Source organism: Nothobranchius furzeri, chromosome 13 (assembly GCF_043380555.1).
Source record: "Nothobranchius furzeri strain GRZ-AD chromosome 13, NfurGRZ-RIMD1, whole genome shotgun sequence".
Classification (NCBI taxonomy): domain Eukaryota; kingdom Metazoa; phylum Chordata; class Actinopteri; order Cyprinodontiformes; family Nothobranchiidae; genus Nothobranchius; species Nothobranchius furzeri.
Genome location: NC_091753.1, coordinates 33,367,695 through 33,391,868, shown reverse-complemented (window position 1 = coordinate 33,391,868; position 24,174 = coordinate 33,367,695). Strand labels below are relative to the sequence as shown.

General features: G+C 44.7%; 1 protein-coding gene across 1 annotated transcript in view; it reads right to left on the bottom strand.

The window, feature by feature from the left end:
• hip1 (huntingtin interacting protein 1) overlaps nt 1-24,174 on the bottom strand; it is a 44,203-nt gene that overhangs the window by 9,155 nt on the left and 10,874 nt on the right. The window contains exons 2-17 of the mRNA XM_015951752.3: nt 8,437-8,500; nt 8,001-8,143; nt 7,860-7,916; nt 5,613-5,693; nt 5,054-5,130; nt 4,660-4,721; nt 3,721-3,861; nt 2,510-2,567; nt 2,317-2,392; nt 2,049-2,192; nt 1,727-1,824; nt 1,297-1,369; nt 1,027-1,210; nt 805-893; nt 583-699; nt 390-491 (exon numbers count right to left, since the gene is read on the bottom strand). Of these exons, the coding sequence (XP_015807238.1) occupies nt 390-491; nt 583-699; nt 805-893; nt 1,027-1,210; nt 1,297-1,369; nt 1,727-1,824; nt 2,049-2,192; nt 2,317-2,392; nt 2,510-2,567; nt 3,721-3,861; nt 4,660-4,721; nt 5,054-5,130; nt 5,613-5,693; nt 7,860-7,916; nt 8,001-8,143; nt 8,437-8,500 (1,566 nt within the window). The remainder of the gene's footprint in view (nt 1-389; nt 492-582; nt 700-804; nt 894-1,026; nt 1,211-1,296; nt 1,370-1,726; nt 1,825-2,048; nt 2,193-2,316; nt 2,393-2,509; nt 2,568-3,720; nt 3,862-4,659; nt 4,722-5,053; nt 5,131-5,612; nt 5,694-7,859; nt 7,917-8,000; nt 8,144-8,436; nt 8,501-24,174) is intronic.

Genomic DNA, 24,174 nt, shown 5'->3' with positions numbered 1-24,174 from the left:
TCACGAACGTGGGATTAGCTATCCAGTTACCATTAAACTTGCACTTCCCCATGGCGCAAGCTCCCACTAGCTTAACCAGCTAATGTGTTTATCTAGAAAAATAGCCCCCTTTCACAACCAACTGACTGCGTACGGTTCCGCCAACGTCATACACAAAAAATGCTGAACACTAACTAGAAATTCACGAAGTTTTTATAGAAATAAAAGAATCTTGTTTATTGGGTCTTTGGTAATTTAAGACCTCTGGAAACTGGATTTAAGGATTATTTGTCATTTTTAAGGACTTTTAAAGGCCTTAAATTAGGAAAAGCTAATTTAAGACGTTTAAAGACTTTTTAAGGACCCGCGGATACCCTGTTTTTAGTTACGGAGAAAAACAGAGCAGGGACCTGCTGCGAGGAGACCATTGTGGTCTTCAGGGAGTCCAGCTCCGCCTGGCTGGACACCAGCTCTCTCTGGAGCTCCTGGAGCTGCTTTAGCTGTTCCCTCTCCTGAAAAAAAAGGAGGGGCGATCAAGTCCAAAACCTTTAGAGGATTCACAAAAAATAAAAACTAGCATTAAATCTATTCAGTGATCTTCACCTGTCTGTCTGCAGCCTCCTGAGCAGACCTCACCTTCTCCTGCATCTCTTTCCTCACCATCTCCACCTCATCCTGTGCCGCTCGGGCCACCGTCATCTGTCGGGTCACGTCTGCGCTCTGCAGACACAAACACGCCGGAGGACATGGGATGAAGATGCAACGTCCCCAAAACAATCAGGACAGAGGTTTGAGCCTCTAATCAGTGGAAGGCATCTTCCTCACCTTCCTCAGCAGGTCTGCGTGGCTCTGAACAAGCTCTGTGTACTTCTCCTTCAGCTTAGTGTAGCGCTGCTCGTTGGCCTGAGCTTTTCCTGGTGGGGATTAAGATGCAGAAGTGGAGGGAAAAATCACCAGGAGCCCAAAACATAATAAAAATTAAACGACGGGTAAAAATCTAGAGTCATGCTGGGCATCTTGAGTTCCAGGATCTAAACTCTGTCTCACTCTCAATCTCGGTCAGGCACCGTTGCTCCTTCTCTGTATCTTCCCTGACTCTCCGCAGGTCGTCCAGCTCAGCCTTCAGGAACTCACTCTCCCCTGAAGCCTGCAGCTTCAGGTGACTCTGCTCTGCAAGCTCCGCCTCCAGCTCATTGACACGCCCCCTCAGTGCTTGGCACAAGCGACCACTCTGCAGTCGAGACGACACAAAAAAGATTTTCCTTTGAATGCTGTCAAGACAAAGTTATTAAAAGTTACTGTCCCTGTTCTGGTTACCTCCAGTCTGAAGGACTCCAGCTCGTCTTTGAGGGACTGGATCTCCCTCGTCAGCTGATCGATCAGATGGTCTCTGATCAAAAACAAACAACTTTAAATGCCTTTTCCACCGAGTGACTCTTTCTTAGCTGGAAACGGTCATCGTGGAGACAGACCAGCTCACTTCCATAGAGGACGCTTCTGTTGCCATTTGTTGGCAGGATTTTATTTAACTTTGCTCTGTGTAGCGTTGAAATGAGCCTGAATTTGCAGATCAGTGCAGAAATCAGACCCAGATAACATACATCCACATCTAAAACGACTGGGTAGATTTTTATTTACAGAACTACTTCAATGTGCAAAGAAACTAAACAGGAAGAGGGATGATGTGTGTTCTTTAACCACTAGTGTTTGTTTATATCCCTTCTGGTTTATATCTTTATTAACTCACTTGTCATCCTTGCGCATGCCGTTCTGACTGTTGAAGTTAAATGGATCGATAGCAGCCGAGGTGCCAAACAAGTCGTCAAACTTGGTTTCTGAGGGAGCCTGACAGTAAAAGACACAGAAAACGTTTAAAAACTGGTTTTGCTGCTTCAACCACCTGAAGTGAAACTGCTACTTCTCACTGAATTGTGGGTCCTAAGGATTTATTTCCATCTCATTTCCCACCCAGAACCCAGTTTATCAGAGACGCGAGCCAGCTTCCATCTACCGGCTCCCAAAGGGCTCTGTCGGGAAGCCACGCTGCTAAAGGACCAGGGTGAACTTACCGGCAGAACCGGGATGTCCGTGTCCACCAGGTCGTCCGTTTCCACCACATGCTCCGATTCCGGGGAGGACGACTCGGCGGGGATCACCACCACGGGGCTGATGTGCTCGGACAGGGCAGACGCACGCAGGAAGTTTGGAGGGTTCTGCAATAATCCAGAAGAGTTTTTAAATGGTTTGAATCTTATTCCTATTCTTGCTCTTGTAAATAACTCCACTATTCCAGATTATTTGATGCCAACATGTGGAAAACGCTGCAGTGATCCTCACCTCAGGCAACTGTGGGATCTGAATCAACCTCTTGAAATACTGCAGGTTACTGGAGCGATAGAACAAGCTCTTCAGCCTGAAAACGAAAGATGAAATTGAGAAGAGCTGGACGAGAAAGCAAAGCTCCTGATGCTGAAAACGGAGCTAGCGTGGAACCAAGAGGCCTCTGGGTCGACCTCAGAGAGAAGCGTACTTTTTAAACTGCTCCTGGAAACGATCTCTGTGGCCCTGCAGAGTGTCAGCTGGAAGGCCTGAAAAAACACACACACACACACACACACACACACACACACACATGTAAACACATTCTGAAGGGATGTTCTGGATGTATTAAAAGTTGGGAAAGCTTTAAAAAGCCCGATGGGTGAGAAAATCCCTTAAACTGACAAAAATCATCAAGTGTTTCAGATCTGAGGGATCCACAAACATCCCGCGTGCAGGACTCAGAGACTAAAAAGCTAAATAAAAATCCCTCTCCTATAAAGTTTTACTTTAGCAGCTCGCCTGTGACGTGAGGTGTCATACCAACAACACTGTCATAAGTGCAGAAACCTTTTTAACAAACAACTTCTGGAAAAAAAAATCCTCCCAGCTTACGGAATCAGACAAGTATTTTGTTTTTGTGGTGAATGGCTTTCACGCCGATTTCTGTTTAAAATCTGTAAAATTAACCAAAGAGCAAAACCCTTTTCTTCTCTGAGATAACAATCAGGAGAACAGCAGATTTTAAATGTGAACTAGAGAACCACCAATCACAATCGTTCTCAAGCAGTTCGCAGAAGCAGACCACGAGAGGGTTTGCTGTGGGAGATTTTGTTGTTTTTTGAATTTCATAGCTAACTGATGCATTAATCAACAGCATACTGCACCAAAACTGGTTTGAACTACACATGAGAGTAGGGGGTGACATTTCTGCCCTATCGGCCAATGGGGGGGGGGGTGTCAGGTATGATATCGATCAAGAGCTCACACATCAGGGTCGATGCTAAAAAGACCTTTTTGTTTGATGTTGCTCTGTTCTGTCAGTGACGAGGCTTTAAACTGTGAGTTGGACATAATTTAGCAGTGGGTCGGCAAAAGCATCTACTTTGTCTGCAGTGATGATTGGATCATGCTGCAAAATGATGCCGACCTGACCTGGAAGAATGACATTTACAAAAACGCTAATTATCAACAAGTCGACAAGTTTTAAAGTTATGATAAAAATTAATGTCTTTTTTTTAACATTGCAATATTAGAGGTTTAGAGAAAAATAAACGAATCAAAAATTATTCCCAAAGTTTTTGGATCCACGCTGTTAAATGAATGCTGTGAAGCGTCCAGCATGAAGAAAAGAGGAAGGAAATGGGACTTTTGGTACTCTTGATGATTGTGAGGTTGGCGCGGCGCTGGCATGAGACTCACAGGAGTGCAGTTTAAACAGCAGCTTGACGGTGTAGTCGTACAGATGGCTGCAGTCCAGGATGACCTGGATCAGAGGAGCCAGGCGGCACTGACCCGCCGCTGTCACAGATACTGATCGAGACATGTCCAGAGAGTTAAACACTGCCAGGAGACAAAGGAAAAAACACAGTCAGCCTTCAACCTCAGTTTTTCTGCAATGACTTCCACATAAAAAAATGTTTGACGATTCAGCTCACTGTCGTGTTTTCAGAAGAAAAACAGGAAAACCAGATTGAAATGGACCAATGATGGAGCAGAAACCTGAACAGTGACAGGATTGTGTGACTCAGTCTCTGCCTCCATCATTACGCCCCTCGTTTCAGGCAGTGCAGGCGCGGTTTCCTGCCAGGCGCACACGCGCACACACACACGCACGCGCACACACGCACGCGTGCGCGCACACACACACACACACACACACACACACACACACACACACACACACACACACACACACACACACACACACACACACACACACACACACACACACACAGTGGTGCTTTTAAAGTACACCAGACCTGAAGACTGAGAAGGCCTTTCAGGTTTGGGTGTACACATATTAACGTGTTTAATAAAACTGATCATGTGAAGTTGTGTAAGACACAAAAGCAGAGATCTGACTCTGGCAGGTAAACGTGTTTCAGCAGAATGGAGGAGCATGAGGAGGGAGACGTAATTACATCAGCGTGAGATAAAAGGAAAGCAGAATGTAATTTCGCCCTCTTCCGTCATGATCGGAAGCATGAAGGGTTTCCATCATTCCTCCTGAGCACATCCCAGCAGCCCGTTTGTAACCTCAGGTGACTCAGACAGACGACAGTAGCACAAATTCAGACATCATCAGTCTGTTTCCATCAGCCAGATGGCTGATCTGTCATTATATCCAGAATAACTCACCGCCCAAGAAGAGGCTGAGCTCACACTCCAGGTAGTCGAACATCTCCACCGTCAACTGGAAGCTACAGAGACAGTCAGAGAACATGAACAGGATTTCAGCATTTAAACACTTCATAATTCTGTTCCAACACACAGGATAAAATAAAAGGCATATAAGAAACAAGGGGCTAATCTTTTTAGCGTCGTTTCCTTCTTGTCGTCTAGTTCGGTCACGGTGAGCCTCGTTCAGAAAAAAAACACCAGTCAGACTGCTTTTATCTGTGATCTATTTATTTTTAGTTACAGTTCAGGTGAAATCTTTCCATTAGATGTCATGAATATTAAAATCCTAGGTCTCTTACAGCAGATCAAACTTGCTGAGGTCAACAGGTGAAACAGCAGCAGAGAAACTCACAAGTTGTTAACGTCGTTCTCCCCTGCCTCTTCCAGCTGTCTGTTTGACATCTGGAGGTTACCGGGGAAACGTGGGTTCTGAAAAGTAGAAGAGAACAAGGCTGTGAACTTCCTGATGTTTTGAATGATGCACAATTATTAAAATCCTGCTCATATTCCATTTTTAGGCTCTTTAAAGGAAAGAAAACAATATTTAACGACGCCTGAAGTACAGTGATCCTTCTCGTGATTGTTGATGCTTACATTTGACTACAGACAGAGGATGAAAGGGCTCCTGTGCCACAGGCTCTCATTACTGGTTACGTTCCTTAGTTGCACCTTGGAAACCTGCACCCCAGGCTGCCCTCACCCTGGCTAGGTATTAACTTCCAGGCTTCAGCAGAGCAATAACGAGCCACATGTTTCTGTGGCAGCATCAGCACCGCTGCCTCATAAAAGTGCCACATAAAGGCCATTAGCAGGAGGATCCACCCCCTCACCCCCACCCCACAGGGAGATGCAGGCACTCAAGGGGGCGTCTGAGATGCTGGTGCTGGGTTTAATAGGCTGAGTCGACTCACTTTAATGTGAAACTCCATTTTGGTGATGAGCAGTTTGAGGTAGATGCTGCACAGCTTCCCATAGCCTTCGCTCAGGTGACCCTGAGGGAGAAAGATGAAAGATACAAAAGAGGAGAAGAAAGGGAAGAAGTGATCAAAGGCAGAATAAAAAACCTTGCTGATAGATGGGTGGAGTGCTAGCTGTGGCAAAAAACAGGAAGTATTTCAGGATTTTAAGGAAATTAACAAAACACAAATATGAGGGGAGGTGATGTCCTTTCAAATCTAAAAAGTGAAAGAAACTGAAAGATTTGGTTCATTTCTTCCGACTTCCTCTTTTTCTGAAGCCTGAGAGTTTTGCTCAACAGGAAATAGAGGCCACAACCCCCCCGGTCACTGCACGGTGATATCAGCAAAAACTAAGTAAATATTGCCCTGAATATCACAGCCTCCACCCAAAAATGACTGAGAAGCCACTGTGGCTAAACAGATCTCTGTTCATGCAAGTCTAAACAGTAAACGAATGCTTAATCTTAGCGCTCGGATCAATGCACATTCATGCAACAGTTTATTTTAACCCAAAATGGGTTTAAAGTTGAGCTCTGGTTGATTGCAAAGACCAGAAGTAATAATCCTTGTTAGCTTCATGTGTTAACCTCGACGTGACGAGTTAGTAGAAGCTAATCTGGAGTTTAAAAGTGCTCTCTTACGTTTTACATTTAACTCCCTGAATTAACACAAATCGCACAGTTTCCTTTAGCTTCTGGGCTTTCCTGTCTTCTCGTGTGCTTTTAATAACCACCCCCAGCTGAGATAAAAAGTGCACTTTCGGAGTCCCAACACCAAACGCTGCTCTTAAATTCACTTTCCTCGGAACACTCAGAAACATTATCTGACCCATTTTGATTTTTACTGCTTCTTTACACACAGATTCAGTTCTCATGGTAGGTTTGTTACCTGAACTTAATCTGTGTAGTTCAGGAACAAAAACAGCAGAACCTAAGCTGCATTTTGGTATCAAATATAAAGTAAACCAACTAATATCTGATTATTTACTCACGTCTGTGCATTTAAATCAGAAGGGTTTTGAAGGGATTTATAGCTAATATTGTGTTTTTAGACTTTAAAATTAAACTAAACATTAATTTGGAGGTTTTAACACTTAAACTGGCAGTTTGACCCTTAAGAATGAAGATAAGTGAAGAAAAAATGAGTAAAACAACCACACATTCATCACCTTAATTATATTATAACCCTTTTTGCCTAAATAAAAAAATAAATTAAAAATGTTCAAAATTTTTTTTTGATTGATTCTGACAGAATTGACAAGCTAATGGCTAGTCAAAGCAGGGCCAAAATCAGAGCTAATTATTGCATTACGAATAAATGTATTATTATAATTCCATAGTGATTCTGACTCATGTTACATTTAGGGTTGTCACGGTAACCGGTGTAGCGGTAAACCCCGGTAAAAAAGTTGACAATAATACCGTAACCATCTTGTTTTTAAAAAAATATATCATCTCGGAGGATTACCGTGGCAGCGGTGTAGGCGCGGTGACCCTTACCAGCCACCGTATCATCTGCTGAAGTTGCTGCTGATCTAATATTTTTAAAATGATGACATCAAACAGACAAAAAATAAGAAGTTATGGGCAAAAATTGGTATTTTAAAGACTAAAGGGGAAAAATATAAACATAAAAAAATAACAAATTTTAGGCAAAATTTAGACACTAACTGAGGACAATATTTTCCTGATATAAAGGGTTTATTTAGTTGTCTGAAAATGTAACATGTTTTACAAAATACGGTGATAATACCGAAAACCGTGATAATTGTGGTCACAATAACCGTGAGGTTCAATTTTCACACCGTGACAACCCTATTTACATTATATCCATTTAGTACACGTCTTTGGTGATTAAACATGAGCTTTTGGGCTAGCTAGCTAGCAAACTGTAGCACTTCCAATTTAACTATTAAAAGACATGATTGGAATTTCATATTATAAAAAAATGTCTAAATACATATAGGATATAAAGTTAACAACCGTGTAAAGATTTATATAGAAAAACATTTTAGACTGGTGAAAGTCCACGTTGTAAATGTTCCTGTTAGCCGTTAGCTCGACTGTCTGATCAGAATGAGCCTGGGATGATGATCCATTTCCTTGTTTGACATAAAAATGTTTTAATCAACTTCCATCTTATTAGTAATATTAAAACTGATCTGTGAGCTGAATTTCTTAGAGATGACGTCTTTCTTACCCACATCCTGCTCATGTCAGCTAAATCAGCCTTGTTCCTCATGGAGTCCTTTATCACCTGCAGGAGCACCACAGGGAAAACAGAGACAAGCGTCTGAATGACTGAAGAGACACTACCCGTGTCCTCTTTGTCTTTACTCACGTTTGGGTGCCCGTCCCGCAGGAGTTTGTGGAAGACGTGGCAGAATTTCCAGCAGAGAACGGCGTTGCTGGACAGAGGAAGGCGGTTGACCGCCGCCCAGAAGGTGTGGGCACCTTTCTCATGATGGGTCCCGAGGATGCAAGGTGGCAGACAGTCAAGGATCCTTAGATGGTTCATAAATAAAGTTCTGCTCCGGTCACACACCTGACAAATTAACTAAACCCTTTCCTGCTGGATGTGTAAGTCTTCCTGTTTGTATGAGTGTGTGTGTGTGTGTGTGTGTGTGTGTGTGCGCACATGCGTGTGTGTGAGAGAGGGGGGTTGTTTGAGCACTACTACGAGGTTACACTCATCATTTCACACCAGAGTTTACACACAGAGAGAAACACACAATTCTACTCTCACACAGAAGATCACACAGACAATGAAAGGATATTCCTGGCATGCTTCTCTTTGACAGCAACCTCCTGTGTGTTGATGGCCTTATTGATGCTGACAGCCTGCAAAAACAAAACACACAAATCAGCCTGAAATTTTCACTCAAGTATTTTTCTCTCTATATAAATGAACCTGACATCCATCCATTCATCCATTCTCTTCTGCTTATCCAGAATCAGGTCGCCTAAGCAGGGAGGCCACAACCCCCCTCTTGCCTGCTGGCAGGGAGGCCCAGACTTCCCTCTCCCCAACCACTTTGACCAGCTCTTCCAGGGGAATTCTAAGGCGTTCCCTGGCCAGCTGAGAGACATAGTCCCTCCAGCATGTCCTGGGTCTTCCTTTAAGTCTCTTTCCAGTTGGACGTACCCAGAAAACCTCACCAGGGAAGCGTCCAGGAGGCATCCTATCTGGATGTCCGAGCCACCTCAACTGGCTCCTCTTGATGTGGAAGAGCAGCGGGTCTACTCCGAGCCCCTCCCTGATGACTAAGCTTCTCTCCCTATCTCTAAGGAAGAGCCCGACTCATTTTGACCGCTTGTATCTGCGATCTCGTTCTTTCGGTCACTCCCCAAAGCTTGCGACCATAGGAGGGAGTAGGAACGTAGATTGAGCAGTAAATCAAGAGCTTTGCCTTCCAGCTCAGCTCTCTCTTCACCGCCACAGCCTGGTACAACACCCTCATCACTGCAGACACATCACCAATCCACCTGTCGATCTCCTGTTCCAGCTTTCCATCACTCATGAACAAGACCCCCACATACTTAAACTCCTCCACTTGGGGCAGATTTTAAAAACCAGCGAGATGCTCCTTTGGGGACGTGACAGAGCAAGCACATGGAGCTCACAGAAGTCTGAGTCACATCTTCCAGGAGACATTCTTTAAACAACTCAGCCAGCCTCGACAATGACAAGAAAGGACACCAAAGACCAGTTCCCAGTGAGAGAAACGCACAACATTCAACACCTAACCCCACGTCTCTCCGACTGTTTTTGGGGGTAGAAATGTGATAAAACAAAAAGAGAAGTTGTGAAACACTTTTGGCTTGAACTCAAACACCAACAGTAGAAGCTGTGAGACATATTTGATGTCAAAACGAGTGTTAAAACTTTCAACAGTGATGCAAAAGTACAAATCTGAATCACAGACCAGACAAGTGTGGCTCTGAAACCAGTAGAAAGCAGCTCCCGATATATTTTAGCAATAGAAACTGGTAATTTACTAAACTCCTTTGGCAGGATAAACCTCCACGAATTAGCTTAAAAACGCTTCAGAAAACCAAAGACAGAGGAGGACTGGATTTACTCAACTTCTATAATTATTTCTTAGCCAACAGGCTGCAATATATACCAAGATGGTTTCAAGATAACCCACTAGATGAGTCCTGGTTAGATATAGAACAGACACTTTGCAATACGATAGAGCTTTCAGACTTACCATTTATTAGCTCAAGCATAAGAAAACATGAAGGCTTCAAAAGTATTAATATCAGCACCTCTCTGACAGCATGGTGGGAGTATCTAAAAATGACAGAGTCTTCACTAGTACCATGCAGATGCACACCTATCTGGAATAATCCTGATATTTTGCTAAATAATAAAATGATGAACCTTCCGGACTGGAAAAATAAAGGAATCCTAAACCTGGAACACATATATGAAGGATTGGACTTCATCCCATTTAATAGAATAGTCTCCCAATTTGGAATAGATATGAATAGCTTTTTAGAATACCACCAAATTAAATCTGTAGTAAAACAAAAATTTAAGCTCAATAAAATAGAATTACAAACACCACCAACGGTATTAGACTTCTATAATCTCAAACCCCCCAAACTACTGTCTAAAGTATATAAGACACTGTCCAAAATAGACGATAGAATAGCAATCCCTATTGAAAAATGGGAGGTGGATCTATCAGTCAGCTATGACCAGAACTTCTGGTCTCAAACTTGTTTAAAAACTTAAAATGATCAGACACCCCAATTTACAATTAATTCAGTACAAAATTCTACACAGAGTACACTATACAGGTCATCGGATGTTCAGGATGGGGTTTGTGTCGTCTGACACCTGCACACACTGCACAAACAACGTTCCTGACAAATACATCCACGCACTGTGGTCCTGTCCACCTGTCCAGGAATTTTGGGGTAGAGTATGTGAAGACCTATCAAAGTACCATTTTTGGTTCTTTATTAAACACAGATAAGGTTTCTCTTTACCTTGCTGCGCAAAACCTTATCTGTGTTTAAAAAAGAACCAAAAATGGAATTAGAAGACAAACACAGCAAGAACGTACAAAAGATGACCTGTTAAAGTGTCTGAAATGTCATATCCCCCCCCCCCCCCCCCCCTTTGTTTACTGGGAAACCTGGATGATGTCCTGATTGAAACATCTTTTGTTCACGTAGTTCTGACTGCTATATGCATCTCTAAGAAATCTATCTTCATAATTTGGAAAAATAGAGATACTCTTTGCATTAACCAGTGAAGAAATCGTTTGCTAGATCATATTGCACTTGATTTAGCCTCTGCTTCCACTTCAAGTCAGTCAATCTCTCTGGGCACCTTTGATCGGTTCCATCCCATAGCGATGATGGGGGGTCATTGATATAGTCCTGCGGGATGATGTGGGTGATGGGGTGGAGGGTCTAAGTTTGGAGTATCCGGACATTCCCTGGGTTCACTGGGGGTGTCTGGGACTGGGGGCTGCTGCCCCGCTTTAGAGGTGCTTGGGTTGCCTTGGGGGGTGGACTACTGGCGGTTGTGAGTGCGGCCCCTTGGAGGTCTTGGCGGTGGCCATGGGTTGCTGCCTGGTGGCTGCATTGCCCCTGAGTAAGTCTGGGTGGGGGCCTGGGGGCTCGGGGTGTGGGGGTGGCCGGGCCCGTGTGGGGATCTGGGCGGGGGCCTGGGGGCTCGGGGGTGTGGAGGTGGCCGGGCCCATGTGGGGATCTGGGCGGGGCCTTGAGGGTTGGGTTCTGATATGCATGCTGCCAGGAAGAAGGCGGGAACATGCGGCAGTGCCTGGCCCAAGCTCAGGGGCCTCAGGTAGACCGTGGCTCCTCTGCTGTCCCATCACAGGGGAGGGGGATGTCCAGGAGGGGAAGGACCCAACCTTACCTGGATGTCCTATGTCTTATATATTCTGGAAGTTGTGCAAATGCAGGGATGGGAGCAGATATTCTGCTGGGGTGGGGCTGGGTTGGTGCCCTCGGACTCCGTGAGGGTCTGTGATGCTGCTGCTTTGGGCCCTGGCAAGATGGGCTGGAGTCTCCATGCCCTGGGTGACATTTTGGCAACAGAGGTGCCTATTGGGGCCAGTGGGGGAGCTGGCTTCCTGGAGGGCTTAAGCCAACCAGCCATTCCTCCCCATCCCCACATATTTTTCTCCTCCTGCTCCCTCAGATCATCATCGGACTTCTTTTGATGCTATACATCTTCGTCTCCCCTCCCCCTGCCACACCTGGTGTGGGTGTGGTGCCTTGTGGGCCATTCCCATCTGTACCGGGTCGGCCCGGGCCGGGTAGAGTAGGTTGTTCACATATCTGGGTGGCCTGGTATTTTTCCGGGCCAACCAAGGCTCATTCTCAGCCCTCTTCTCGAGGGGGTCTTCTTCAGGCCGACCAGGGCCAACACACCCACTGCTGACAGCAAATTCACACCTTCCTTAGAGCAAGCCTCTGATTGGTGGGTAGAATCAGCCCACATGGGCTTAAGGCAAGAATGTGTGGAATCAACCGGGCCAGGCTGAGGCTGACTGGGGCTACCCGGCCCGGGCCGACCCGGTACAGATGGGAATGGCCCATTGGTCTGCCTGAGTGTTTGTGGCTCTCGGGTCAGGGGTTTAAGATTTTTGGCGTCTGCCTGACCAATCCCGGTGGCTGCCTGGTGGGATCTGGGTCCCTGGGCTCTGCTGGGTCCCCGGCGGGGGTGGTCGGCCCTGGGTCCCGGGTCGCTGGGTCCCGGGCTTGGCCGGCTATGGGGTGGGAGGCTGCGGGACGGCCTGTGGGCTTGCCGCTGATATCTCTCGGGACTCTGCCGGCTGCTGGTTGTGGCCCCCCCGGGCAATCCTCTGCGCCTCTCGAGGGGGGAAAGGGCTGTTCTGGTCGCAGTCTCCCTGGGGCACCTGTGCTCTGGGGCAGCTCCTGGATCTCTTGGACTTGGAGCTCCCCTCATCTCCTACACATCTTTGGGGGGCAGATCTGTGGCCCCTCACACTCTCTATTGGACGCTCCTATAGAGAAACCTTACATATACAAGCGTGTACACACACACAGGTGTTCACATGGCGCTCTCATAAGTATGGACTTGGGCAAGTTCAACACATTTCTTAAGGCTGTGGTTGGCACTTAATGCACTGTGATTTCTTATCATGTAATTGTTCAGTAAAACAATGTTGATTTTATATTTCTTCATCACGTTGACGCAGTGATAGCTTGCTCCTGTTGTATTATTGTGTTGTCCCTTTTCTGCAGGTCTAGAAGCATGCAGACCCCTGTTTATCATTGATTGTTTATTTTTGTTTATATTTTGGTACTGGCCTTGTTGAGAACTAAACAGTTTGCTCCTTTCTTCTTTTGGTTTCCTAATAAATAAAAGAAAGAAAAAAAAGAGGTTACAGTGAACTGAGGTTTTAGTAGTTGAAAGCATGTTTTAGGAAATTTCCTGTTTCAACACACCTGATTGAATGGCTGAAAACAGTGCTGGGGCAGAGAAACATCTGCAGAATAGTGGCCCTCAACTAACAGAATTAGCATGCTGGTAAAAATCACAATAACTCCTGTAGATTTCTGCACCGATTAGCTTCATTTGTAAAATCACCGAATAACAATACAACAAAAGAACAATAATACATGTCACCCTCACACCTAATCTAAACAACACTTAGCCAAACAAAACAGTGTCTACGTTTGCAAAAATCTCATTTAGCTGCAGGCATGATTTGGACGACTGGGGGAGGGGGGTCTTGTTCAATGCATCAAAATGCAAACAGAAATGATTCAGAATCAGTTTTAAAAAGTTCAAAATTGACTTATTTTAATGGTAATTAATAACAATTGAGCCCTGATTAAGTCCTTTGTGTTGAAACCAGGTTGAGTTGGACTTGGCACATTTATTCTGACGGTCAGCTTTGCTCAATTTCCCAGTACATTTGAGCTTTTCAGCACGTGGGTGAATGTTCGTTGTTTTACGTGTGGTTTCTAACCCCTTCTTTCCACCGGAGCCGTCAGCAGCACGTTACTGCAGCAGCACGTAAACTGCTGCTTGGCCCTTCCCACGAGACGCGAAGCAGCAGGGGAGCAGCTGTCACCGACCGAGCACGAAGTCACACGAGTGACTTCGTCAGTAAACAGAACAAGCAGGAGAAAACTACAACATGGCTCCAAAAGGTTTGTGTTTTATGTTCTGTCCGTTTTATAATCGCCAAAACGGACCTGAAAAACAAAGGAGACCGCTAGCTAGGTGATAACTTCTCACGGGGCCGCACATTTAGTACCTTTTTTTTTTAAAGTAAAGCAACCAGAAGGCAGTACGTTTCTTTATTCTGAAAATCTCGGGAGCTTCTCTCCATTTCCGCGTCTGATTTCCTGTCTTTCCTTCCCCAAAAATGTCGAACTTGACCTGTTTCAGAGGCGTCGCGCGTAGAAAATAGAACCGGCGCGTAAAGGCCGCAACATGCTGCTCCTGAGACGTGGCCGACTCGCGCTGCTGACAGCTCCAGTGGAAAAGGTTCTGTTGACCACAGTGGTTCCTATCAGCAGTTATGACGTGCTGCTGCAGTAACGTGCTGCTGACGGATCCTGTGGAAAGCAGGGGTAAATGAATGAGAACACCAACTTTCATATACCATGTTGAGCCCAAACTGCTTTGGAGTTTGAACACATCTCACTATTTAAAGACCTTTAAATTCCCATTTGTATGCCTGCTTTGGACAAAATACAGCCAAATACAGAAACCCCTAAAGAAGTGCACATAGTGCATCCATGGTCAGGGATAGAGTCACGTTTAAGGAGCAATGTGGTTTTCGTCCTGGCCGTGGAACACTGGACCAGCTCTATACCCTTAGGGGGATCCTGGAGGGTGCGTGGGAATTTGCCCAGCATGTGTTTTGTGGATTTGGAGAAGGCGTTTGACCACATCCCTCTGGGGCCCTGTGGGGGGTACTCCGGGAGTATGGGGTAGCAGGCCCTCTGATATGGGCTGTTAGGTCCCTGTATGACCGGTGTCAGAGCTTGGTCCGCACTGCCGGCAGTAAGACGGGCTCGTTCCCAGTGAGAGTTGGACTCCGCCAAGGCTGCCCTTTGTCACCAATTCTGTTCATAACCTTTATGGACAGGATTTCTAGGCACAGCCAAGGTGTGGATGGCATCCATTTTGGTGGCCTGAGGATCAGGTTTCTGCTTTTTGCAGATGATGTGGCCCTGTTGGCTTCATCAGAACGTGATCTTCAGCTTTCGCTGGAGCGGTTTGCACCTGAGTGTGAAGCAGCTGGGATGAGAATCAGCTCAAATCTGAGACCATGGTCTTGATTCGGAAAAGGGTAGAATGCCTTCTCCGGGTCAGGGATGAGGTCCTGCCCCAAGTGGAGGAGTTTAAGTATCTCTGGGTCTTGTTCACGAGTGAGGGAAAACTGGAGCGTGAGATCGATAGGTGGATTAGTGCTGCATCTGCAGTGACGTGGGCGTTGTACCGGTCTGTCGTGGTGAAGAGAGAGCTGATTCAGAAGGCGAAGCTCTCGATTTACCGGTCGATCTACGTTCCTACCCTCACCTATGGTCATGAGCTTTGGGTAGTGACTGAAAGAACGAGATTGCGGATACAAGAGGCCGAAATGAGTTATATCCGAAGAGTGGCTGGGCTCTCCCTTAGAGATAGGGTGAGAAGCTTGGTCATTCGGGAGGGGCTCGGAGTAGACCCGCTGCTCCTCCACATCGAAAGGAGCCAGTTGAGGTGGCTCGGGTATCTGGCCAGGATGCCTCCTGGATGCCTCCCTGGTGAGGTTTTCTGGGCACGTCCAACCGGGAGGAGACCTAAAGGTAGATCCAGGACACGATGAGAGACTGTTTCTCACCTGGCCAGGGAACGCCTTGGGATTCCCCCAGAGGAGCTGGCCCAAGTGGCTGGGGAGAGGGAAGTCTGGGCCTCTTGCCTCAAGGCTACTGCCCCCGCAACCAGATTCTGGATAAGCGGATGAAAATGGATGGATGACATCACGTTCTAGAGGAGAGCCGTCTCCACCTCCTGTTCCTGGTCCCTTACCTCTTAATCAGTTCCCCCCCCCAGCTGAGTGCAGGAACACCCTACAGAAACATCTCCTTTTCTCCAGCGTAGCCCACACACACAGTTACTGATACAGTGTTAAAGCATGTTAAGTGTGGCCTGGTGAGGTCCAATCGGGACCTCTGAAGGCAGAAAAAGCAGTGCATTGACATGCTGATCATAGCCTGAGCGTGTCCACTGAAGGGGAAGCATCCTCTGCCTGCTAAACCAAACCGCTTTCACTCGCCATCTCACATTCACCGTTGTTCTACCGACAGACCTATCTCACATCAGCATGGGATTTATCTGTGGGAATTCAAAGGTCCATGTCGGTCCTGCAGATGTGCCATCGTATCATGGTCATGATGCAAGCAAGCAGCAAAAAAGGGAAACGAGCAATGGGTGAATCTCTGACTCTGCAGTAGAAAACTTTGTGTCCACATGGTGTGAAAAATGAGCTCACTGAGAAAGAAATAAGGGAAGAATGGATCTAGAAACACTTGACTTAAATTCCTCACTAAAACAAGGGAGGCATCCTTGAGTGAACCAGATATTTATCATGAGGGAGGTAAAGGGAATAAATTTTAGAGCACTAATATTATCACTTATGTGCATGAATAAGAGGAGCACAGATTATGAATCTGTCTGACCAGCTTTACAAGTGTCCAATGACCCTGTCTGAGTCACCTTTCAATTTTCTTAATGAGAGAGGAGGCCAGCTCAGGCTTCAGACCTTTATCAGGGGTTATTTCTGATGATGAGGCATCTCAGCGCTCATCAAGAACACACACACACACGCACACACACACACACACAAATTGAGTTTGTGTGTGTGTGTGTGTGTGTGTGTGTGTGTGTGTGTGTGTGTGTGTGTGTGTCTAAGGTCGTTTTTTGTAATTTAAACTCTGTTCCTACGTTCTTGTGAATCACTACCATCAGCTTCTGGGAAACTCGGCATGGGAAGTGTTATTGAAAGAAAATGTTCAAACATCACACACCAAGTATTCCTGCCCTTCTCGTTGCTGTTTTTGTAAACTTACCAAGTCAAACAGGACTCAAGAACGCAGGGTAGCTTCTCCTAAATGTCATTTCTGTCAGTAAACTCTAGAGGTTTAGTTTTCCCAAGAAATGTGTTGAGATGTGTCAGAGACTGGAGCTCCAAACGGAGACTTGACCAGCTACTGTCCCGTGTGGGATGACAGGTGAGCAGCAGAGGAAAGAAAACAGGAAATGAACTGTGAATGCAGCAGTAATGTGATGCCGAGGTGCAGTGGTGGAGGCTTGGTAGCTGTGGCTAAATCTCTAGGGGTGGATGTGCCAAGGTGGTGGTGGTGGTAGGGGAGAGGGTTAGACAGTCAGGCTTCCTGTCTTGGCACACCCTGCACTGCCCATTTCCTGCCGGCCTGCTGAAAAATGTCCTGCTCCATCTACCCCTTCAGCTAAATAATAACCCTGGCTCAGTCCAACCTAGCTGCTGAGACCGAACCCTTTGTTCTGTCTTTATTTCTGATCACATCCAGATATTTTTGTGTGAATATGATGATGAGGAATATTACTAAACCCTTAACCTACCAAGCACTGTTGTGTTGAGGCAAAGTGATAAATATCCAAACAATTCAGAACATTTATTCAATTCTCAAACATTTATATGCCTTTTTACATATCCAGCATGTTCAACCGAGAGTCATTAGGATTAGTGGAGTTGTAAAAATACAACTACATTCAGTCTTTCACCTCCTGTCCTGTTGGAAGAAGAGGAAACAATCTTTTATATAGATCCTCTCAAGATAAAAATCACGAGGCGCTTCATAAAAACGACCATTCAAAATACAAAATAAAAACAGATTAAAAATTATTAAAATAAATATCAGGGAAGAGTAAAAACTGATTTTAAAATGTGTGGAAAGTGAAAAAGAAAATGAATAAGTAATCAGTGGATCCAGGGAAAGGCAGAATGAGTAGAGGATGTGATGAAGGTCACATCAAAACCAGTTTGAACAGGTGAGTCTTCAGCTGATTTTTAAAGGAGACCACTGATCTCAGGCTCAGCGGGAGAGAGTTCCAGAGTCTGGGGGCCACAGCAGCAAATGATCTGTCACCTTTGGTCTTTAGCCTGGTGCTGCACAACCAGTAGGCTTTGATCACTGGACCTCAGGGACCTGCTGGGGGTGTAGGGACTGAGAAGATCACCAATGTAAGATGGTGCTTGTCCATGTAAAGCCCTATAGACCAGAACCAGGTTCTTGAAATGGACCCTGAAGTTGACTGGCAGCCAGTGAAGTTGGAGGAGAAGCGGGGTGATGTGGGTGTGTTTGGAGGACTTGGTCAGAAGCCGAGCACAGGCATTCTGAACCACCTGTAGACGGTTCAGGGAGGTTCTGCTCAGACACGTGAAAAGAGAGTTACAGTAGTCTAAGCATGAGGAGATGAAGGTGTGGAGAACTGTCTCAAGTTCAGAGCGAGACAGAATGGGACTCAGCTTAGCAATGTTCCTGAGATGGAAGAAGGAAGAGCGAACAAGAGAACTGATATAAATGCAAGTTTTAGCTGCAGGGTTCAGATAAAAACAAACAATATACATAATAAAAAACAATGACTGTAAGCTTATAGATTCTAACACAACTCGGGAGTTCTATATAGTATAAATCCATAAAAGGCACTGATAAATGATTAAATAAGGTTATAGTGGTTGCTAGGCTGCACAACTGGTGCAATGGTTAGCGCTATTGCCTTGCAGCAAAAAGGTTCTGGCCTGGGGTCTTTCTGCATGGAGTTTGCACATCTCTGTTGACAGAAAATGCCAGAAAATTTCACAGGATTTTCCTTGATTTTTACAGCACAGAGTTCATCACAGATCTTGCTAACAGACCAACAGGTGAACTCCCAACAGTTCATGCTAATGTTTTTAAAGAAAAAAGTTGCACAATTGCAGAGCATAAAGTATGCGGCATGGACGAGTCTCAGCTACTTTAACACCACATTTTAGTTCAATGTCTGTAAGAATTAATTGTCACATTTGTGTTAGCTAACACCGATTAGCTGCAGTGGACATTCTTGACATTGGGTCGATCCTAAAATCAGTTGCAAAATTAAATCCCATCAATATTTTTTGAGAGTATTAAAATCTGCTGCCAACAGAACGCCACAGGTCCTTGAACCCATACGATGGCTGCCATGACTCAACACCAAATCAAAAATAGCCTTTAAGTGAAACCAAACTTCACAAAAAACACACATCCATCAGCAGAGTGAGCTTCAAATGCATTCAAGTGAAAGAAATCTGCAGGAGCTCCACCTAAAATGAAGGTCAACATACTTCCTTTAGCATTTTGCATCTGACAAAAAATGCCTCAAATGTCTCTTGCAAAGCTTCATCATCCTAAACCCCACCAACAAAATCGTCAGTAGGAGTACAGTTTTCCTCAGAATCGGATGAGCATCTTCGAACCCTTTGATAAGGTAGCATTTGGTGATGCAGATAAACCCAGTGGAATGATGGCGTCTCTTCAGAGCCCATTAGTTAAAACATAAAAATAAATTGCTTCAGGCTATTTGGAGTGTGAGTGACATTGGTGCAATGGGGTGGGGAGGTGGTGGCTGGTGTTGCTGAGGGCAGCAGCTGGTTAAAGATCCGCACAGTTCAAACGCCGTCCTGACAGGACAGCGTCTCTGCGGCAACGTGTGAAGAAGCTCAACTTCCTGTGGAGTTAGGAGCATCATAAAAGAAACATCTGCCTAGCTTAGAGCAGCCCACCTTCTCCCCACATCTACAAACATACAGGGTTCACCTGAGACTTCCCAAATAGCTGACAGCAGTTTAAAGAGACAATCTCCTGCAGCAGACGGGGTTATTAGTGGTCTCATACGGTTGTACTCAGGAATGTTGAACCAGGGGGAGATAAACTACGTCAAACATAACGCTTTCGACTAAAAAAACCTTTAAATGAGCTAGTGTGTTCATAACAACCTATGTTTCTAGGCACAAAAGTCTCTAATAACTAGATGTCCCTTTAAAATATTAAATCATTAACAAACACACACACACACAATCCTCTGGGATTACATGTGCATGAATGACGGTTAAAGACAGCAGCTGAACACACTGTGTAGACAACATTTCTGAGGAGAAAACCCTGAACTTCAGAGATGCAACAATAAAAACACTTATGAGATCAAAGTGAGGCTTTTCTTTGTTCTTCTTGCGGCTTATAGGATATCGGCTCTCATGTTTGACGTAAATAAAACAAATCATACCTTTAATGAAACTGAATTCACTCTCCCTTTACACGTTAATTCCATGTTTTCACATCGACGTTGAGCAGCCGGTCACTGAGCAGATGTCCTTAAATAAACTTGTGTTTGTTGCCAAAATAGTGTAACAGTATAAAGGTAAGGTCAAAATAGTGGACAACAATGTGGATATTATGATTATGAATCATATCTATTTTGAATCAGATTCACTGAAATGATCTAAACGGTTGTGATCTGAGGAATGAGTTCTGGTTTGTATTTAATAAATGTTTTTCTAATCTCAAACAAAACTCACTTTTCATCCCCCACTGTTTACAAGTTGCTGAATAAAATGAGTGAGATGTCAGTTCCATTTATATATATCCCAAAACAACAGAACAGTTCTGTCTGCAGTGTTTTAGCTAATACTGGGCATTTGCATCACTCAACCAAACAAACGCACATTTATCGCCTAAAATCACAAACCTCACATATTACTACTGCGATTCACAAAATCAAGGTGCATTGTGGGAATGTAGTGTCTGCTTGCAGGGAGTTCTACATTCATCTGAATGTGTTTTTCATACCACCACGTCCCACTGAGTGCCAAAAAGTCCAAACATACTGTAGGCGGAGAGAAAGGGAAGAAACCTGCACAGGACCGCCTTGGGAGACTTCTGGCTGCATTGAATGGAAATAAACTTAAAGAGAGACACTTGGTTGCTACACCTACACATTGTCTGGTGCATCTGATTTAATGTGGGTGGTTTGGATTTTTTTCACAGCTAAAGTGAGATTCCTGTTCCAGTTATCAACTTTGTGTTAAAACTTATAAAAAGCTTTCAGGAGCTGGTTTGGGATTACAGGACTATGGAAGGGTGCTTTCATCACACACCCTGCCCCCACATCCATCCATCTGTCTGTCCATCTATCCATGTAGCAATGAAAGACTGGTCTTGTTGCTTTTGGTTTGCATGCACCTGCTCCAATCGTGCACTCCGGGCTCTTGGCCGGCCTGCGAGCCTCCATCACACCATTCATGGCTCTCAGATTCAAATGCATGGCTTGCTCAGCCTTGAAATGCAGAATAAAGATCTCATTGTACTGCAGCTTGATGAAGACAATGCATCACCTGGGTTGACTTTTAATTTACACCTGCAGGCTTTGATGGTCTTAGTCTAGTGTCCCCAACACTTCAAATGTAGCAGTTGTGTGGCACATTTAAAACCGAATTTCCCTGAGCTGGAAGTTTCATGTAAAACAGAAGATTGTGGAGAATCTGTATTTTCACTGATGCAGTATTCAGAAAGAGAAGTGTGACATTTTTATTTCAGGGTCTTCAGTGTTAGGACTTTGGAATATTTCAAACATTCAAGGACCCAAACTACAACTATGCATTTGTTTTTAAACTAAACAAAGTAAAAGCCACAAACTTCCCACGGCCACATTCATTTGCAAGTCTATCAGAAAAAAAGACATGTCACTGCTTGCAAGAAGCACCAACTTGCATGCAAACAGCCCTGGTGTGTGTGTGTGTGTGTGTGTGTGTGTGTGTGTGTGTGTGTGTGTGTGTGTGTGTGTGTGTGTGTGTGTGTGTGTGTGTGTGTGTGTGTGTGCACGCACTTCTGGGACACTACCCCCACTTCCAATAACCTTTAAACCCTCTCTCTGGTGTCTTTCTCCTTGAATTACGCTAAATGATCGGTTCCTGCCCACTTACCATTTTGCTCAGATCCATGGTGACTGTCCTCCCGAGGCGGTGAGCCCGTATCCCCGGAGTGGAACAACAACACACCCGATGGGTCCTTTTATTTTAAATGACTAATGCGGAACGGGAAAGCGACTGAAGCAACGGCTACATCTAGGAGGTGGATCGGTCTGTTAGCTCAACATGTGTCCGATTTGGAAAATAAACGCGCCCCCTCCTTCCGCGTCCCTCCTCCTTTCTCCGCGGGAACTGCGCGCTCCCTGCTCGGCGCGGACTCCCCACATCCGACGGCCGACGAGCCGAAGCCGTCTAGAGCAAAAGCACAGGTGGACTGGCACTCAGCGGGGCATTTAAAGGAGAAAAAGCCCCCTCAGCTCAGAGGCCAGCGCCGAGCATGCCTTTATTCTGTAAATAACCCGCTCTCCCGTCAGGACAATAGAAGCATGATCCGGTGGTTCTCAATCTTGCGGTGGGGTCCGGATAGACAGAAAAAAAGAGGATGGGGGTGGAGATCCGGAAATGAGAAAACAGCCTCCACTGGTGAAAAAGAAGCCTCTGAGCTCACCTGCTGGAGCAAAGAAGCTGAACTCTATCACTCCAAAAATTTTAGTTCATCTTCTCACACTTTAGTCAAAGAGAACCCTTAAAGGGTCAAAAGGATCAATTCTGAGTGGCTGATGCCCCCATCTGGTTCCTCTGAGACAGGAACCTCCTCCCAAGCATGACTACTAGTCAAATACCTCACTTTAAATCCATTAAATCAATTTCAAAGAAATGAACATAATTTCAAAACAGATGGCAAAATAGTAGGCCTACCTAAAATGAAACGTCTTAGTTTAAATGTATGTTTAGATTTCCTCTCCAAAAATTACAGATAGCAGGAATGGTGTTTTTATTTCACCCGTCTAAACTTGTAACAGCTGATTCATAGCGGTCTAAAATGTGTCTTTCGCCTTGAGTAAGATTTTTGTTTCTACCATCTTTGTCCGTTCCTGTGAAACGCCTATCACCAGTTTGGTGGCAGTGGGGTGATGCTGGACGTTGCTGCAGTCTGCTCGATCCTATGACGGGGGATCTCAGAGCCAGCACCGGTCTGGAGCAGTTTGGCCTATGCTGTTATACATGTATGTATCTAGCAGCACACATTAGTGGTCAGATCGTACATTTTTTCAGCTGAAATAAGAGTCTGATCTGCTTGTCATTTTCCTGGAGGTTGCACTCCCTGGGATTTTTTACCCTAATGGCCATCTAGCATTGTTTTCATTATTTAATGTTATTATTTTACTGTCTATATGATTTTATTTATTACTTATTTTCTAACTGTTGTCATTTATATTAGCTCTTTTATTATATTTTTACTCATTTTAATCCAGTGTTTCCTCTGTAGGGGCCCTCTGCCCCGGGAGCGGTGGTCGATTGTTGCTTCCTGGGCGCTCTATAGGTAGTGTTTAAGTGGAGGTGGGGGTCTATGCTCCCCCTCCACTGAGCGCCCTGACTTACTTTGCTCATCTGGACTCAGCCAAATACAATTTTTTACTTGTGTGTGTGTGTGGTTGTGTGTGTGTGCATGAGTGCATGAGTGCATTTGCATATGTCTGTTAATGTTTTTAACCTGTTATGGGAATCTGGGGTCATTTTGTAAAGCACTTTGAGTAGCACTTTGTTTTGAAAAGCTCTTTATAAATAAATCTGATTGATCTGTTGGTAAGGTCTTACTCGAACACAAAAATACAGCTTGCTTGCAATGAATTATGTATGTACTGCCCCCTATCGCTAGGGAAAATGCATAGTAACTTTAATATGTCGCTTCTTTCTGTGAATTATTCTACTGTCCTTCCCTTTATTTTATTTATTGTTCCTTCACTGGCAACACCTTCTGTTCAAAAAGAGAACTGCAGCAATGCCAGTATAAATTTCAAAATTTTGCTTCTGACTTACAAATCCTTGAACCATCAAGCTCCTCCATATCTGTGTGAACTTGTCCATTACTACAACCCGCCGCGTGCTCTCAGGTCTGAAAATAAGCTCCTCCTAGCTGTTCCGAATGCACGTTTAAAAAGCCGTGGAGAAAGGGCTTTCTCTGTCTGTGTACCGAAGCTGAGGAACGCATTACCACTGCTAGTGAGGCAAGCACCAACAGCTAGCATTTTTAAAGCACGCATGAAAACTCACTACTTCAACCTAGCTTATACCACATAATATGAACCTCACTTACATCTGCATTGTTTAAAAATGGAATTCACAATATCAACTTCCGTATTATTGAGGTTCTTTTTTAAAATGTTTTTCTTATTTTTATATTCTCCCTGTGTCTTATTGATTTTTAACTGTTAGTTTTAGGAATTTTGTTGTTTTTCCTTTTTATCTTTTATCTCTGTTCTACATGACTGTATGACGCCGGTTTAATTAACTAACATTTTTAGTGTACAGTGCCTTGTTTGGTTGTAATGCCTTGTTGAATGCGCTTTATAAATAAAATGGTATGGTATGGTATAAACAACAACAATGATCATCTTCTCCCTGATCATGTAGTTCAAT